This window comes from Ptychodera flava, assembly GCF_041260155.1.
Source record: "Ptychodera flava strain L36383 chromosome 3 unlocalized genomic scaffold, AS_Pfla_20210202 Scaffold_27__1_contigs__length_13241970_pilon, whole genome shotgun sequence".
NCBI lineage: Eukaryota > Metazoa > Hemichordata > Enteropneusta > Ptychoderidae > Ptychodera > Ptychodera flava.
The window spans coordinates 8,487,302-8,504,622 of NW_027248281.1; the positions used below are offsets into that span (position 1 = coordinate 8,487,302).

The window sequence follows — 17,321 nt, forward strand, 5'->3', positions numbered from 1 at the left end:
GCAGGAATCTGAACAAAGAAATGAAAAAGGCGTTTCATATGACAGTTTCCCTGGGCAGACAACACGCTGTACAGCAGTATCAGACTTAGATCCCTTTTGACGAGTCCCTGTGATGTGTATTGCTCCATTTTTAAATTTCATGATCGATTATGAGTTGATGGCGTTATGGGCTTGGCTATTCCTTTTACTCTTTGTCGCTTTTATGCATGTCAGGACCAGTGAAATAGCTTGACAGATCGAAGCTCGAGGCCTTACTCTTTCAGCAGAATACGTCACTTCCTTGGCAACAAACAATTCTGTTAGTCAAACGCTTTCACAACACCTCTTTCTGTATAGAAACAGGTTCCTATGCAGGGCAGTAATTCAAACTCACCCTTATCATTAACGGACTGGACGTCGAAGGCATCGCATCATCTTCCAAGACTTAACCGATCCCGAAGTGTTAGGATAACCGTCTCCATAAGGTGAGCTGACCGCGAGCTGCAGCCGCTTGGCGAAATTAATTTCATCAACTATTGCATCGTTAAGCGCGACGGATTTAAGCGATTTTTTTGAAAGACTTTCATGTTCTACGTCCTGGTAACATTATCTATGCTATTCTGCGAGACACTTTTAGTACGGTACTAATTCTGTTAGTTTTTCGATGATATGATTCAATACGATATTAACAATCAGTCTACCTCTGAGAATGTTCCTTGTTCATACATAAGCTTAATACATGGAAGGCAAGTAGCGAATGAATCAAGACAATTAGTGACGGTCTCGTCTTCTTCCCGTACGTCCTTGCTTGTTAAATTTCGAGAAAAGTTAATCAATTTTGTATCGCTGGCATCATTTCGAACCTTGGAAAGCTTCCATCAAATTTTCGCTTGATACCGATATAGCGATGTTCTCCTCTATGTGGCTTTTATTCAGACCGTCGTCAGGTCGTGGGTAAACAAGTCTAATGTTTTGTGTACAGGTACCCAGCAACACGTATCTACGTGACCCTGCATTTGATTGTGTGCCTGCTAAGTTACTTCAAGGAGGGGAAATTCTGGAAAGTTTACAACAGCGATGGCTAATCTGATGCGACAGCTTCTTTCCGCTTGCTCAACGCTATAGACATTTTAATATAATTCCCTCAATGCCCCATTCTTACACTGGCTGTGTATTTCGTATACATATAAACCATTCGTTTGAGAATCTGTAAGTCAATAGTGCTAAAATGCCAACATGAATGCTATCTCGTTCTTTGGAACCCTAGACTGTGAGAGATGCTCTGTCTATACTTTGGTGTCGCATTGTCGTACTGTAACTGAAGCAATATGGCAATGAAAACGATAAAAACGATAATGAAAAAGGCGATAAAAAAGTGAAGAATCATTAGTCGAGACAGTACCAATTCTACCAATAGCGGAATCTGCACTTTGCTCACCAACTCGCTTTAGTTCAATCTACCGTGCATGCGAAAAGCATTAGCTGGCAGAAATTCATGATTTCGTCCAGTCCTTCTTAAAACGATTCAACTCGATCTTCTCGTGAAAATTACATGATGTCACATTGATGATGCATGGAATTGTGATGTACCGGACTAGTACGACTTCGGATGACAGGCGTGAATAAAAGTGTAGGGTTACATTGGTCCTGCTGAAAATGTCCTGCATAGTTAAGCAGATCGGCAGTTTAAAGCATTGAATTCGGTATTGAATTTTACTTGATGTTTTTTTGAACGATTTTGAAAATCAAAAGTCACTGTTACTTAAATCCCGTGCAAGCAAAGCAGCATGTCGATACATGTTTTCACATATATTGAGCGTTCAAAGAAGTCATTGTCACATATCAGCAATTATTTACGTAAAAGACGTGTACATTTGGAAAGATTGTGATCAGTAACTTTTAACTGGAAAAGCTTTAAATGAATACTACCGTGATGAAGCGACCATGACTAGAATTTTGCCATCCAATTTGAGCTTAGGAGACTTTCGGACGACGCTTACACCGCGCGTGTCAAAGAGAATCAAGATTTAAACTGTGATCGTGTCGCAACAAGTGTCTGTGGCAGATCGCTAAATTATGCAGAACAGCGCACCCACCGATGACTTTGTGAATCAAGGTGACCTCTACAGCCATGAGTTGTGTACCCGTATCGCTCTGACATATTACCATATACGGCCACTCTTCATTAATCTCAGTCTTCAGGTGATGTCATATACATTTAGATACTGCATTAAATGACCAGTCAACGTCAACAAATTTCGACCTATTTTTTTAAATGGGTTATATTATGTATATTATCGTTTGAAATGACCGATTGCATCGTGCTTCGTCAAGATTTTTTAATAATTTTTGCTCAAAACTTCGAAAACGACCAGGGTATACTTTGGTCGTGAAGTTCTCCTGCTAGAGCCAAACAATTACCATCGATTATGAGTAGCGTGAATTGCAACCTGCTGTATCTAAACCTGTAAAGATGTCATACTTTGCCGTAATTTACATATCAAACTGGGGGCTACGCACGTCTTTCAAGTACACTATTTACGCCATACACTCAAGGTTATTATTTCCATTCTCACGGTATCGCACTATTTGTCGCCGTCGTGAGTTTTCATTATATTTCCCCTAAGTGAAAATTGTAGGACACACTCTTGTATATTGCTTGCCATTTGGTGTATTCAATTATTGACAGTCATCATGGTGACGAGCTAGGTACTGGGAGTGGTCAGTGCATTGTGTGACCGATCATGAACGTCAAATAAGCAGTCATAAGCTGTCGCAATGGTGGCTAACTTTTGATTCTGGCTTCTAATTTCGATCAGATGCCAGGGTTAGTTTGACGGTATAATTAATAATATCTTCTTGCACTTTATGAAATCTTAACATTTACAACACAAACATGTACTTATTTAAGATGTGCAATAACATTTCGTTCATGACAAGACAAAGTTGAACATTTTGGCGCGAAGACCTTTGTAAAAACGTAAGTGTAATATTATTCAAGCGAAACAATACAGTGTACCAAAGAATATTGGGTGTATTACATTTTGTCGTTGGTATATGTTTGTCTTCGGATGGCTTTCATGATAGTTCTATGGAGGCATTGACCCTAGGATTATTCTGGATTCAAGTACAGCTTTTAGGAATTCACTTTTCTTGACACCACGATCACATCTAATCATTTTGCACTGTGGTGAACTTTGCCTTTGTCTCTCAACACGGTGAATGCTGCTGAAACATGACCGTGGTACGTGCTGGTACCTTCTCTCCTAAACCTGAACGTTGAGGGCGTACGGTACGCAGTATGGCAGCGCAATCGGCAGGTGCAGCCAACAGAGCTATTCATCGAAAAAGCTATTCCAGGAGCAATTTTTGAGGGCAGGGGAATTTTAATTTTGCTAGGGCAGGGGACATGTTTTTGGGTGACAGGGGAGCAAATTTTAGGTTTTTTTTGTAAGGCAGGGCGGATATCGGTTGATTCTCCTGGGGACAGGGCTTGGCGAAAAACTTTTTGAGGGGAATTGTTTCCAGGGCAGGGGAAATTGGCAAGTTTTTTTCGCCACAGGGCGGGGGAGCTTCAAAAATTCACAGTGGGGAGGGGAAACAGGCAAAAACAAGTGGGGAGTGGGTAAAAATGAAGTTTGAGTGCGGGAGGGTAAGTCGAAAAATTTTCTGTGGGAGGGCAAATTATGAACAGCTAATTAATTACCCTCTTGACTTGAAATTAGTCAGTTCACATTATTTGTCATGCACAATATATCTTATCATAGTAAGGACCTTTTTAAAAGTGCATTGTTCGTTGGCTGCACCTGAATCGGAGCATTTATTTTATGGTACTGTTGTTTCCATGACGTCTTGACGAGCATAGTGTTAGAATGTAATATTTCTGTGTTGAAACGTCACAACCTATGTAGAGCGAATTCAAAATTGTCACCGGGATTGAGTGATGAGGAATCTTTTAACCTCCTTTTTGGTCTCCATAAGAGTAGGTCTCATATATGTTGCTCGCTGACATTTCAATGACTGAAATGTCAGGATCCTGTCACATTTATAAATTTGAAGTAGTACTCAATCTGATTTTGATCCGGAGGCATCGGGTGTGTCTGTAAAAGATTCAGCCGTTTCCATAACAGAGCCAAACCAGTACACAATCACTCTTTCTTTCTCTTTGTAAATAGATTTTCTTTGCAACTTTGATTTTATTTGCTCTGAGATAAATTAAAAGCGGATTGACATGAAGGAGGATATTTTCGAGTTCCCTTATTTGATTATGCTCCGTGCATTTCACGACGATTCCATACTGGTATAGGTGGCGCAACTTTAAGAAATGAAGCAGACATTGGTCAGCCGTGGCACATGGAAAATAACGGAAACTAAGTCGGAAAATTAATCTAAGACCATCGGGCTCTCTAAGGAGATAAGGTTGAGAATATTGGACGTTTCGCAGGGTGGCGTCAAAATCCGTAACAGCTTCAATTCAAAATTACAGCCTAATTAACACAACAAATTGAAGAGACACTATCATGTTGTATTCATTAGCGTAAATGTAATCTTGACGAAATATGACTTTTGCTCGGAAACTCGAAATCAAATTTTGAGATTGCGATAGCATACAGTAACAGGAACCTGATATGTTCAGTAGTAGCTCCACAGTACTTGAAATAAACGCCACACTTTACACGTGATGTCATTTAACTCGTAATATACCACTATCACCACATTTTTATGTCCTGTCTTTATAGGTATTTATGTATTTCTCTGAATAACATCAATGTTATTTGAAACTACAGCAATTTTTCCTGTTATTTTGTTTCAGGTGATCATAATGGACGTTGCAATGAAGACCTTGGTGTTTGCTTTCCTGCTTACATTTGTAATTGGTAAGAAATGAATTTACCTCTCCTAAATAGAATACGTGAATTTATCAATAAAATAGTTAAATTGACTGTCCACTATAGCTTTTTAAACGTTTAAGTATGATCTGTTCTAGAAAGCATCTCAATTAAACTATTTTAGATTCTAGTCTATCAAGTATGTTGATCTGCAAAGCATAACCATGTGGACACAGCGCATTGTTTACTATAAAGCGATGTTTTTTGACAAAGATTGATGTCAAGTTGTCCATAGACTATCTCGACGGTCTATGAGTTGTCTCGTAGCTGTTGTCTCTGCTGGCAAACGCACAATTTGTTTGTAAGGCAACCGTTGGATGTTTCTTGTGTGCGCTGAATCTAAATAAATAATACTATTGCTCTGAAAAGAGAAGCATGGGATATACCTGCCACCAATCAAGTACTTTAGAGAAATCGCTAGATAGATCATCTGATAAAATATCTGATATACGAAGTGAACTGTCATTGCTGGTCATGGAAGACGTTCATGTTGCTCTAAATCACAACATGTTTACTTTTGTTGATTGAATTTTTGCTTTTCGAAAAGGCTGCAAAATTATCTGAAATTCCTTCGCATTTACTCAGTGATCATTCTCTTTTGTTCTTTTCGCAGAGAATACTATCAGGACATAAAATTTAACTTTCCTTTCTGATCACGATATTAACTCACACTGACACACGTTTGATTTCATGATATCATTGAGAAAATTTGTCCGCTTTTGATCAGGAAAATAATCATAAGCCGCCTCTGTTTGTTTGACAGAAAATTTAACAGTACTTACCTTTTCTCTGTTCTCACGATCAATATCTTTCAAATAGTCACACCATTGAAGATTTGAACGGGTACGAGAGGGGAGTCTAACCATGACATGTTGCAAAGTCAGCTTGGCAAAGTGAAAGGTGTGCTGTGGTGCAGTACGCGTGTCATTACGAATTCATTCATCCAAAGTGCATATAAATGTTTTTACTCATGTTTTTTTTTATTTCAAGAGAGAAGCTCAGCTGTTGAATGTTACACTTGTACTTCGGTATCGACAGCGGACAGTGACACCTGCGCTAATCCAGTAGACGGAACGACCCTCACCACTACTTGCGCTGGCGAGTGTCAGGTAAAGAGACCACAAAGTGTATTCAGAAATCTATAGGCAACTGTGGTTTGATAGAAGCCGTGATTTGAAACCTCAAGAAAGTTTCACTCGGATATATCGTCAATTTACTTCTTGGCCCCTTGCTGTAATGTACAAATCCTGTGTGTGTAATACAAATGTGCCAAGGTCAACCTGTGATTACAGGCTCTGCCATATTTCAAGTAAAGTGTGTTATAAACTGACTTATGGAGCGCTCAGGTATTATGGCCTGGGTTGGACCGGGAAATTTCTCTTAAATGAGCCTCACCTACGTATTGCCCCTAAAATTGATACACTCTTTATAAGGTTACAGGATTTTTATGACCCCATATTGCTTGAGTAAGTATTGATCCCATTTTCATGATAACACTGGCCACTACCGATGCATAGATACAATATAACATATCATCCACTCAGTTCTAAAGAATTTTTATATTAGAAATGTAAGTGTTATTATGTTTCCATTGAGTGCAAATCATCAGTGTGTAATTTTGATATAGTTTCCCCATCTAAATACAACTCCTCGTGTACTTCTCAGCAGGCATTGAACAAAAATCTACATGGCCATTTTATTTGATCCCTTCTTGGACAACACATCCGGGTATTTGTGTTGATCTACATCTACCAGGTTGATTGACACTGTGTAACATTCAACTGTATTTCCACCGGGCCTCATTTCCAAGGAAAATTGTGCATTTTCACATCGATGCATATTTTCAGAGGAAAACATTGCATGTCACCAAATATGCCAGGATATAAGGTCATGAAGGGGTCAAATGGCCAATTTCCAGGCCTTGTACCCACTGCTTTTGGGGAAAGGAGAAGCAAAGTGAGCTAAAAGTGCTTGATCAAGGACATGCTCCCTTATGGATACTCTTGCCACAATACCATAATACTACCTGAAGGACAATTTACGACGAAATAGTATATATACATATTAAACATATGTTTTAAGAGTTAAAACACTAAATAGTTTATCTATTTCTTCCTTATTGCTAATTGCAAGGTCATTTTAACGTTTTCATTTATATTCCAGCCTTTTTGTTTATTTATCCACATAAGTTTTGTACATCTCTTTCCTGAAAACTGGTCAGATATCAAAAATAGTGCTATGCAACACACAAGGGGAACCTTTCAGTGTGTGTCAGGTGTCATTTTAACATATATCTTGCACCTAATCATTGCCTTACCTTAACCAAAGGCTGATAGGAATTGTTTATTTACCCTCAGCGAGCTAAATTTACAAGAAGACAAGCCTGTATAGAGTTGTCCAGTCAAGGGGTTCATGTGACAGATAATACGTATACTTTTATTCAGATGAAAGTGACATGCCTTCAGAGAATGAAATTTTGCAGAGATTGCTTTTTTATTTCCCAGAATATCTTTGTACAATGATGTCGCCTTTTTCGGGATAGATACTTCAGAAAATCAATTGACCCCATTTGTGCTGTCTGAAAAATTCATGACCCCCTTCAACCATTTACAGTTTTCAAATTTCAGGTGAACCCCCCCCCCCCCGGATTTTGCCGGCCCACCAGCGACCTTAAGAACTTAGCGCTCCTTAACCGAACAAATTTTAAATCAAGCGATGGGGTTTCCCGTTCAACGTCATCATGAGAGCCGATTATTGGTTATTAAGTATGACACCACAGCAAAATACTCATATTGAAGTTCATAAAAAGGTCATCTTGAGCATTATGTATTCTACGGGTGCGAACGTAATAATAAAACCTGCAGTTTGGTCAACGTTTCTGCAAAGAGCTGTGCAATGTTTCACTTACCATGACGATAACCAGGCATATTGAATAAGCACGGAATGGATTTTAACGCTCATGTCTATACTTCATGACGTTGACTGATTTTCTTCAACTTTTTTCAGACTACTTTCACGTATCTGAGCAACTCGATCACATCTGTTACGCGTGCATGTGTTCTCACATGCATAGAATCTGATCCAATGTCAGGGCTAGGTAAGTATCACACCAGCCATGTGTTTAGTATACAGTAAGCGCTACTGGTAACCAAACTAAAACGCACACGAGGAGATTTTTACAACAATTGAGGAGACAGAGACAAGAAAATTATATTTTCTTTTGGTGTGACCTTGTATCAAGATTGCTTATCTAATTAATATTTTTAGGCAGATTGAGTAGTATTATCTTTGTATCATGTAAACATCATGGTGCGTTCCTAGGGAATTATATTAGTCGGCTGTCTTGCCATAATGCTTCTGTGCGCGTGTTATAATGGAGAGAGAGAGAGAGAGAGAGAGAGAGAGAGAGAGAGAGAGAGAGATGTTTCTTTAGCCATACTTCGGTACAAGAGATGACGTGCTATAACATGGATTATTTTCTTCACAGGTGGCGACACTGACTGCTGCAGTACAGATAAATGTAATAGTGAAAGCGTTTCCTCTCAAGGTGAGAAATTTCTAAGAACTAGACTGTCTTCGCTCAATACTCCCTGAGCAGGTTTAAACGTTGACGAAAACATTTCCTTACAAATATAATTTTGGTGGTCAACTCACTAACCCCCGTTTTCAGATTCGAGGATGTCAAGTTAGTATGGTGGTAGTGGGCTTGTATATTCTGTGCATCTGTCAAAATTTATTAACCATAATCAGAAAATATTAGTGCATCCAATTAACCTCTTTATTTGTATTTTTGTTCCTTGTGTTTAAATTGTGAATATGAAGTCGATCCATCTATCGCTGTTAATTTGTGGAACTATCTGGAAACGCAGAGGGCGTGTCGCAAAATCCCAGTGTACTTTTCATGATGTTGAATCGGCGGATACCGTTTTAACACGGTTCATACAATAAAACAGTTATTAAGCTTTACGTAACATTTAAAATCTTTGTACCAACTTGAACCAGTTAATTGACGGTTTTAAGGTCTTGTTCAGAAGAATCTTACTCATGGCGAGCAATGGAAAGTACAAATGATACGATTCCAAGTTACAACAGTTTGTATAGTGTAAAAAGAATATTGGGAAGTGTTTGTTTCGGAAGGTGACAACATTCGGGTTGAAGCACAGGGTACAGGAGTCAGTCCCCTTGGGTGGGGGAGGGGTGGTCTTTTTTGCAACGGTTTATGTCTTATTTGATTTTATCAATTTTGACTCTGATATTTCAAATAAAGATTTCGACTCCAAATTGTCTGTGTTTTTAATACCTACAATTCCTTACCTCCTCTTCAACCAGTGTACATACCACTCTAATTGCTCCGCAAACATTGCCAACTTGTTCGTAGTAAAATAAGAGCGTGTGGCGGCTATGGCGTTTACCAAATCAATTAATCCGCTGGTACGGACAGCGGATTAGCAAGTTGGCAATGATTTCGGAGCAATTACAGTGGTGTATACACAAGTTAGAAAGAAGATAAGGACTTGTCGGTAATATATTAAGCAGTCAGATGGCGTGGAGTCGAAATCTTTATTTGAAATATCACAGTCAAAATTGATAAAATCAAAGTAAACCCATCCATCCCCACCCCTCCCCACCCCAGGGGACTGACTTCTGTGCCCTGTGGTTGAAGTCGTTGATAACCAGTCTTTACTATAGCCAAGCGTTTATTTGATTTTTCACGTGTAAAATATTTCGTCCTTAAAATTTCGTGAAAGTTTTAAGCTTAAGAAAAAAATACACTCCAGTGATAGTAGTTTGTAAACAAGGTCCTCATTCACTGAGTGTGAATCAGTTGTCTTCGTAAGGAATCGAAATTATTATGGTTGTTTCAACATCTCTGTCGCTAAGTAATTGGAACATATCGTAATTATTTTAAAACATTTAAGTTTGACTGACCCTCGATTAAGATGACAAAATTGACTCCAAAATTTAGTCGTTAATATCAAGATGCATACCTAATTTGAAAGTGCGTGGTTTCATAGAATACAATGTTTTGATCGCAAGTAAGGAAACTGTCCTTGCAGATTGATATTGGGATATTTCTCATCGTTTGTATAAATCATTAAACCGATCTGCAAACTCTGAACGCTAAATTATAAGTGACAAAAAAGAAAGTGGCGTTTGAAAAAAATCGCCTAACAAATCGAAATAGTTTTTTGAATTTGAAAATTAGATCATTATAAGAAACATGCAAATTTAATTTTAAGCAATCTGATAATTATTTTCATGGATAATGATGTTTAGACAAACAGCTAACTCATGACACAAAATATTATAGACGATAATTTCAAATATGTTTTTAAGCTGTTGATGTGTACATGGTTTGGTTAAAGTCAAGATATTGGTCCTAAAGTTCCATCAAAAATCGGTTTGAGAAATCCGAGTGGCATCTTCTAAAGGAGGTAAAAACAAATTCCAAAGCTATCCAATGATCGTTTCCGAGAAAGTGTTTTGAAAAACGAGACAGGGGTCACTAAGAAATATAAATATACAAGCTTTCCGGCCGTTTAACCATGACTAATTGGAATCGTTGCGGCCGGCGCTAACATAACACCGACAAATTTCTACTGTAATTTTCTACCACATTATCCATTATGCTCGATTTTTTTAGATCGAAAAGAGTCAGAAAGTAGTCTAAAGAGCAAAGCGCTGTAAGGATTTTCGTATGGATGACGTACCACTGACATATTAAAAAAACAGCAATGTTAACCCAAAAGGTTTCAGCGATGACCGTGACGCACGTGGAGTTTGTAAGAATAATTTAATTTATTATCAATCAAACTAAATACTGGCACGGTCCCGTACTCTGCGATTGGCGTTAATGTGTTATTGCCTGTTTATTACCAGGCGATGGTGACGGTGATGATGGTGACTCATGCTACTCTTGCACATGGCCGTTGGAAGACAACTGTAAAATTCCCGACGACACTACAAGAACTTGTTCTGGCTCGAAGTGCTCGGTGAGTGCCCTGCGGCTGATTTTTCGGGGATACAATGTATAAATGTTGCGCCCGTAGTTTGTGGGAATACGACTTAAGGTACCAGTGTGCATCGTAATGCTTTCAGTAACTGAAGCTGACGCCCAAGATGCAGATTGTAGGCACAACCTTAAATCTTTATTTAAGATGTCGACCGTATCGTCTGGCGTCTCAGGTCTGATCTGTTTGTACATTCGCTACAAAGTTATATACGTTTATTAAACTTACATAACTACAAAATTATCATCATTATACAATGGTCATCAGGTGGAAATTTTCCCGCCAGTCTTTGATTGTTTCTTAAGATTAAACAAGATCACACCATGGAATATCCAGTACTCGATTGTTCTCATTCAACATCTTAACAAATAATTAATTAAAAGTATGACGCGATCTCCTAACTCCTTCTCGTACGATCTTCACCTCACCTTCACTGTACGTTGCAATAGCATCTTGACATATATATCATTTCTGTGGGCAAAGTCACTGGCTCAAACAATGAATTTTAATCCTTCAACTGCAATGGCAAACTGCCCCGTTTGACACGTCCATCAGTAAACCAGGAAGGCAGGTTACACACTGTAAACTTGATTCAAGTCGGTGAATTTCTAAAAATAAAATCATTTGTACTAGTTTCATTTGTATCCGTACTATTTCATGCAAAACCTATTTTGAATTGGCAGCCTGGGCCAGTTCTTCCTAGCGATTAAACGCGTTACTTTTGAGTTTGCGCAGTAGTGAGTAGGTTTTTGCCGGATTCTCCCCTGTATAACATTCACCCCACTCATCGTGTCCATTCCACTCACGCATTTCACATGAAAACAGAACACAAATCATCGCGTTCACCTCACTTAAACATTCACAAATCACAGACTTGAACCAAGTTTAGTTACACAGTATACATTTTGTAAACAAGCTACAACTGGCAGCCGTTTGCTCACCACAGTTCTAGTTCAGTCGGAACAGCGCCACCATTAGTCGAGCATGGAGATAAGTGTGTAGTTATCGGTACGGGTCAGAGAAATGCCTATCAAGCAGCGTTTGGCAATTGCGGCGTGAGCAATGCAATGATCCTTCATCTCAAAATTTTCCCTTGTTTGATAATGTTTCCATTCTATCAGACTTAAGATCCATTAGCTGTAACTTTGGTCATTTTTTATTTTGTTTGCTTCTGTTCACAATCTGCAGTTTCTGGTGTGAATCCCTGAACCATGGAGAAATTCCTAATATTTAGCTCATAAATATACCCTATATGAGTATAATCTGCATTTTTATTGTTTAAATTTTGTATTCAGGTCCGGACTAGAATACAATTATCAACAATAACAATGGTCATTTCACATATGCAGGCTGTGTTGGCAAGCAGGACACCGGGCATTGGTCATGATGATCGGATTATAGTAAAATTCTGTAGTTGATACATTGAAACAGAGTAGTGAAAAATTAGTCAACAGTTACAGCTAATGTCCCTTTAAGAAATTCCACTCCATTTATCGTAGAAAACATTTCATAAGTTGGAAGAACTTCGCTTGCTTTATATCTGATTTAGGAACTCATTCAAACCAAAGGGCTATGTTCAATATCGTTTAGTATAAATATTGCTGAGGCCGTTGTATTGCTGCATAAACTTACAAGCTTTGGCCACATTAACAGATCATTTCCCTATGGAAAATCATTTTCATTAAAGTAATTCTCCTTAAATTATATTTTCATTTTTAATTCTAATAATCTTATCATCGTACTTCCAACAACGACAAAATTTGCAGGCAACGATAGAGATGTTCAAACTACAACGGCAAAGAATAATAACATAGGCAACAAGCTGGGGTAGGATAAGTTTGTTGACTGTCCCTTGACAGCATAAATCTTTACAGACTCTAATCCTGGCAACGCATTCACATCGTCACTGCTAACCCTGATAGATAACCTCTACCATGGTAACTCCCAATCCTGAGTTATTTTCATGAACGCTAGGGGATAGTGTCATCGTCATTGTCATCGTTACTTGTTCAGTTAAATTGTTTACATCCAAAACATATTCACAATTGATGGTTCTCGGTTTATGTAATTCTATCAGTATTTTATTCTGTTGCCCGTTGTGAGCTGTTTGTTCTGATTTTCTCTTATGTGTCATACTTTGGAGTAGAATATAGAGAGTAGAGACAACAGCCATGATCAGAGAAATGGAACACCACTGTCAAAACAAATCGAAGCCAGGAAAGAAGAGATACAAAAGTTTAGCAGAGAAACTAATAATGGCACTATTATCTTTCGTATTACAGAAAACAACGGTACACAATGGTGACGATCTTACATCTGTGACTCGAGCTTGCAATGCAGCGTGCTCTACAAGTGATATCGATTTCTTTGGAGTTAGTAAGTTATCATATATCCGTCTTTTTCTGTGACCATAATATGTAAATACGGCCCATCCATAGAATATAAAAAGAGCCTTTCCCTAGGCTCTGTGATGTAACACTTGTGATATACTAATTGCATCATTTGGATATCGCGTGGTGTGGATTTAATTCCCTTATAAGGTCAACTCGGTGGACGATTAGGTGATGTCACAGAGTTTGGTCAAATGATGAGAGGTGGTGTGCTAAGTGAAGGGAGAGACGACCGTTGATAGAAACACGCGGAGGGACTTGCGTTTTTTTAAAAAAAATACCACAGATATCACCAAGACTTCATCAAAAGGACGTGCTTATATCGCGCTCCACGCTTTGCTCAGACATGCAGTAGTGATTTCGTGCCTATGTGGCGAGGGAAGATTGTACAGTGACATAGAAGCACGCCATTTTCGTAGTTTCGCAGTAGAGAGTCAAACCTAAGTTTTCTGTGGGTGGTAAAGACTAAAAAGGTACTGTGACAGAAATGCCATACTAGTTTGCAACTACTGCAAATATTACACTACACTTGACAGTATTTGTCACACACAACACGCAAAGACGACTGACTCAATCAAGGACAGACAAAACTGAGAAACTTGCTCGGTCATTTAAAGTATAGATTTCAGCTTATAGTAATGCTCGGTCTAGGGCGCTGAATTTCAGTCGTTCGATCTGTCAGACTACGGTTTTCTACATTTGGAGCTTAAAGTGACGAAAACAACCGAGTAAGACAACAAAGACACATAAATAGATATAATATCAATAACCCCGCCGCAGTGGGTATACACTCGATTTTGGTACAATTCGCTCCATATAGCACCCTCCTATCGGCGCCGCGGCATGTGCCATATGTCGCGCATTGTAACAAAGTATCGTGTAGACCCGTCTGCGGCGGGGGATAATTTTCATTCATTTTAATGAAAACTGTAGTAAAAAAATTGAAATCATTAAACTTACGTGAAAGAAATTATAAACTTTTTTTAGTACAAATAAAGCAAATCGTTCTTAAAATCTTCAACTTATATCGCTCCTACCAAATCTTTTGTATTCAAAATACCATATGCCATATGACAAAAGAGAAATGGATATTCTTAGTAAACAAAAAACAAAAAATGTCGGCAATAACTGCTCAGCAATTATTGCATAAAACCAAACAGTGAAGTACCAAATTGGTCTCAATGAATGCCATAGCAGTCAGGGAAGATAACTGATAAGAAAAGTTCTAAAACCGTCTTTGTCGCTCTACTACAAATAATTTGCAAATTTGTCTTTTTTTCTATTTGGAATATAGAAAGACCATCAATCTATTTATTTAAATGCAAATTATTTGACCTTTGGCAGAGTCACTTGTTTTCGACCAAGGAGATGAGGAAAGTCAGTATTTCAGTGCAAGCTATCGGGGGAGGGTCTACTCTTAGCTACATACATTGAAGACTGCAAGTTATTTGTAGGTGCGGTTGCGCTAGTGACATGTAGGCATATTGAAAAACCGTACTATACAATATACATAACCAAAAAGAGAATTGAATTGTTCATACTCATGATTAATAATTGATCAGAGACTAAGTTCAGAAAAATATTAATGTAAAAGTAACGGTGAAATGGCTATCATATCCACTCTGCCCCCAGCCCCCATCACGGAAATCAAATGGTGTTATCCTTATAATATTTTCTGAGTCAATAGCATTCACATAAGTAGGTGATACAGCAAAAAACAGGATGGTTGGACAGTATCATATACATTACGTTTACTTTTTTTGTAAGTGGCACACAAGTTTTGTAGATAACATTGTAGATAAGAAGAACCGACTCATTTGAGTGTCTGGATAGAACACACATGGGAATTGCTAAATTACTAAGCTACTGCAGTGAACTGCAATAAAACTGCTCACACTAATTAGTTTCAGCTGTAGCCAGCTGGCAAAGTAGACAACATTGTATGTCCCAAGCAGACAGTTTGTCTGGGGAAGTTGAAATAAACAAGATTTGTACATGGACCAGTGCATGGTAATGTTACATTGTACACAGGGTGCCAATCGTAACTTATTTAAGCTTACAACCCCAGACAGAGCTAGTTTTGCCTTTGGACAAGCAGAATTTTTTGTCTGTATCAAGTAACCTCGGTCAACTCTAAAGTGGCCACGGGTGAAACAGAAACTGCCCAGTTATAACACACTACACGCTAATCTGCCAGCTGGCTACAGCTGAAACTAATTAGTGTAAGCAGTTTTATTGCAGTTCACTGCAGTAGCTTAGTAATTTAGCAATTCCCTTGTGTGTTCTATCCAGACACTCAAATGAGTCGGTTCTTTTTGTCTACAATGTTATCTACAAAATTTGTGTGCCACGTACAAAAAAGTAAACGTAATGTATACGAGACTGTCCAACCATCCTGTTTTTGCTGTATATTGATCTGCCCGAAATTAATGACTCAGAAATTTTCACTAATATGGTGATTCTAAACCGGAGGGTCTGGTCCCGTTTACTTAATATGCAGTTGCATAGCCTAGTATTTATTTCATACTTAACTCACATCACGATTATACCTGCTTTGACACTTGTCTTTGTTTTCTGTTTCAGAGACCGAGACTGCATGTTGCGAGGGAGACAAGTGTAACAACGCAGTCTATTCTGTAGTGTCGTTTGTGGCGCTCTTCATGTCGTTCATCGCCGCTATTTACCACACCGCCCTGTAAACATCCTCGGTAATCCAGGGCCAAGTTGATAGATGCATTGTCGTACATGTTTTTAGGGGTCAATAATCCTTGACTGTACCTGCTCGTTTTTAAAAGCTTATTTCTATTTCCAAATTTGTGTTTGCCACATCGACATCATTGCACATAAATGTATATTTAACGAATGCGGTCATCTTAGACGGTGGAAATTGAAACCAACGGTGGAATTCTGAAAGATGAAGGTTGTTTAATATTATTTTAAATCAGCATAATACAACTTAAAAGGATGTAAAACACAGCGCTTGTCATTTTGTTTTGGAGTTTCATTGTTTTGCACACAGATTTCTAGACTGTAACATACACGTCGAAACATTCGGTATAAAAAGAGAACATGCGACAATCGAAACATCCTTTGATGTTGTGTGTTAGAGTAAACCAACTTATACATCACAGTCAAGAAATCTTTGTGTGTCAAACACTGAAACTCCAAACTCAAATGACAAGCGCTGTTTAAATACCTGAATACGTCTTGTACCCAATCCAATATACTACTCCTTTCTATGATTGTAACATTCAATCCAGATACACAGACTAATCCTGTTGTTCTCTGCTTTAAGTTTAACATATCAAGCGAAAACGTTCTGCACTGATGTAATTTCGGAAAATTGTCAAAGTGTATGATGTCCTCTTTATATTATGTCATCCATTGTCTGGCATTGTCTGACAAAATGTATACATATCTAATGTATGTTATTCGCAGGGCAAAACCTAAATCAGGGATGTAAATACATTTTTCTGACTTTAGTCCTTGTTTTGATTTTGTAAACTTTTTATTTGGTCACTTTAACTGTGAGATGAGGTCACAACATAATTCATTTCAAGAATTTATAAAAAAGTCCTACGAAATAATCCCATATTCCATTACAGGATTCAACTGTAATTTTTTAAAATCTTTAACGCGACTGTAGTATCAGATGCTATATTGTTCCAAACTTGCGTGTGCGTCTTGTAGCGTAATACAAATAAATCTCGGGAAGTTGTAGATAAGCGATAATATCTGTCATGAGAATTATTACACAGTTTAACACAACTATTGGGCTATACCCCATGTGTAAACTTAACTAAGGGACTCTTGAAGAAAGAGTTGCGAGTTTGATTTCGATCACACCGTGTTATTGCTATTTGCTAGTCATCGGATGGTACCAATTTGTTATCACGTTCGGCCTACATTGCTCTACGAGTAATGAAGGATAAGTTAATTTATAAAAGCACTTACACCATGTTTTGTAGTATATTTGTATTCTGTGTCAAGTTAATTTTGCAAAGCATTAGGCCACTGTTCATAGTAATTTCGGACACCCTGGCGTCTCCATT

At 38.2% G+C, this 17,321-nt stretch overlaps 1 protein-coding gene across 1 annotated transcript; it reads left to right on the forward strand.

Moving 5' to 3' along the window:
- The first annotated feature begins 291 nt into the window (after positions 1-291).
- On the forward strand, positions 292-17,001 carry LOC139126312 (uncharacterized). The gene is made up of 8 exons (XM_070692387.1): positions 292-464; positions 4,793-4,856; positions 5,859-5,977; positions 7,875-7,965; positions 8,356-8,415; positions 10,749-10,861; positions 13,162-13,255; positions 15,853-17,001. The coding sequence occupies exons 2-8, from the start codon at positions 4,802-4,804 to the stop codon at positions 15,966-15,968; spliced, it is 648 nt and encodes a 215-aa protein (XP_070548488.1). The 5' UTR covers positions 292-464; positions 4,793-4,801; the 3' UTR covers positions 15,969-17,001.
- Positions 17,002-17,321: the final 320 nt, after the last annotated feature.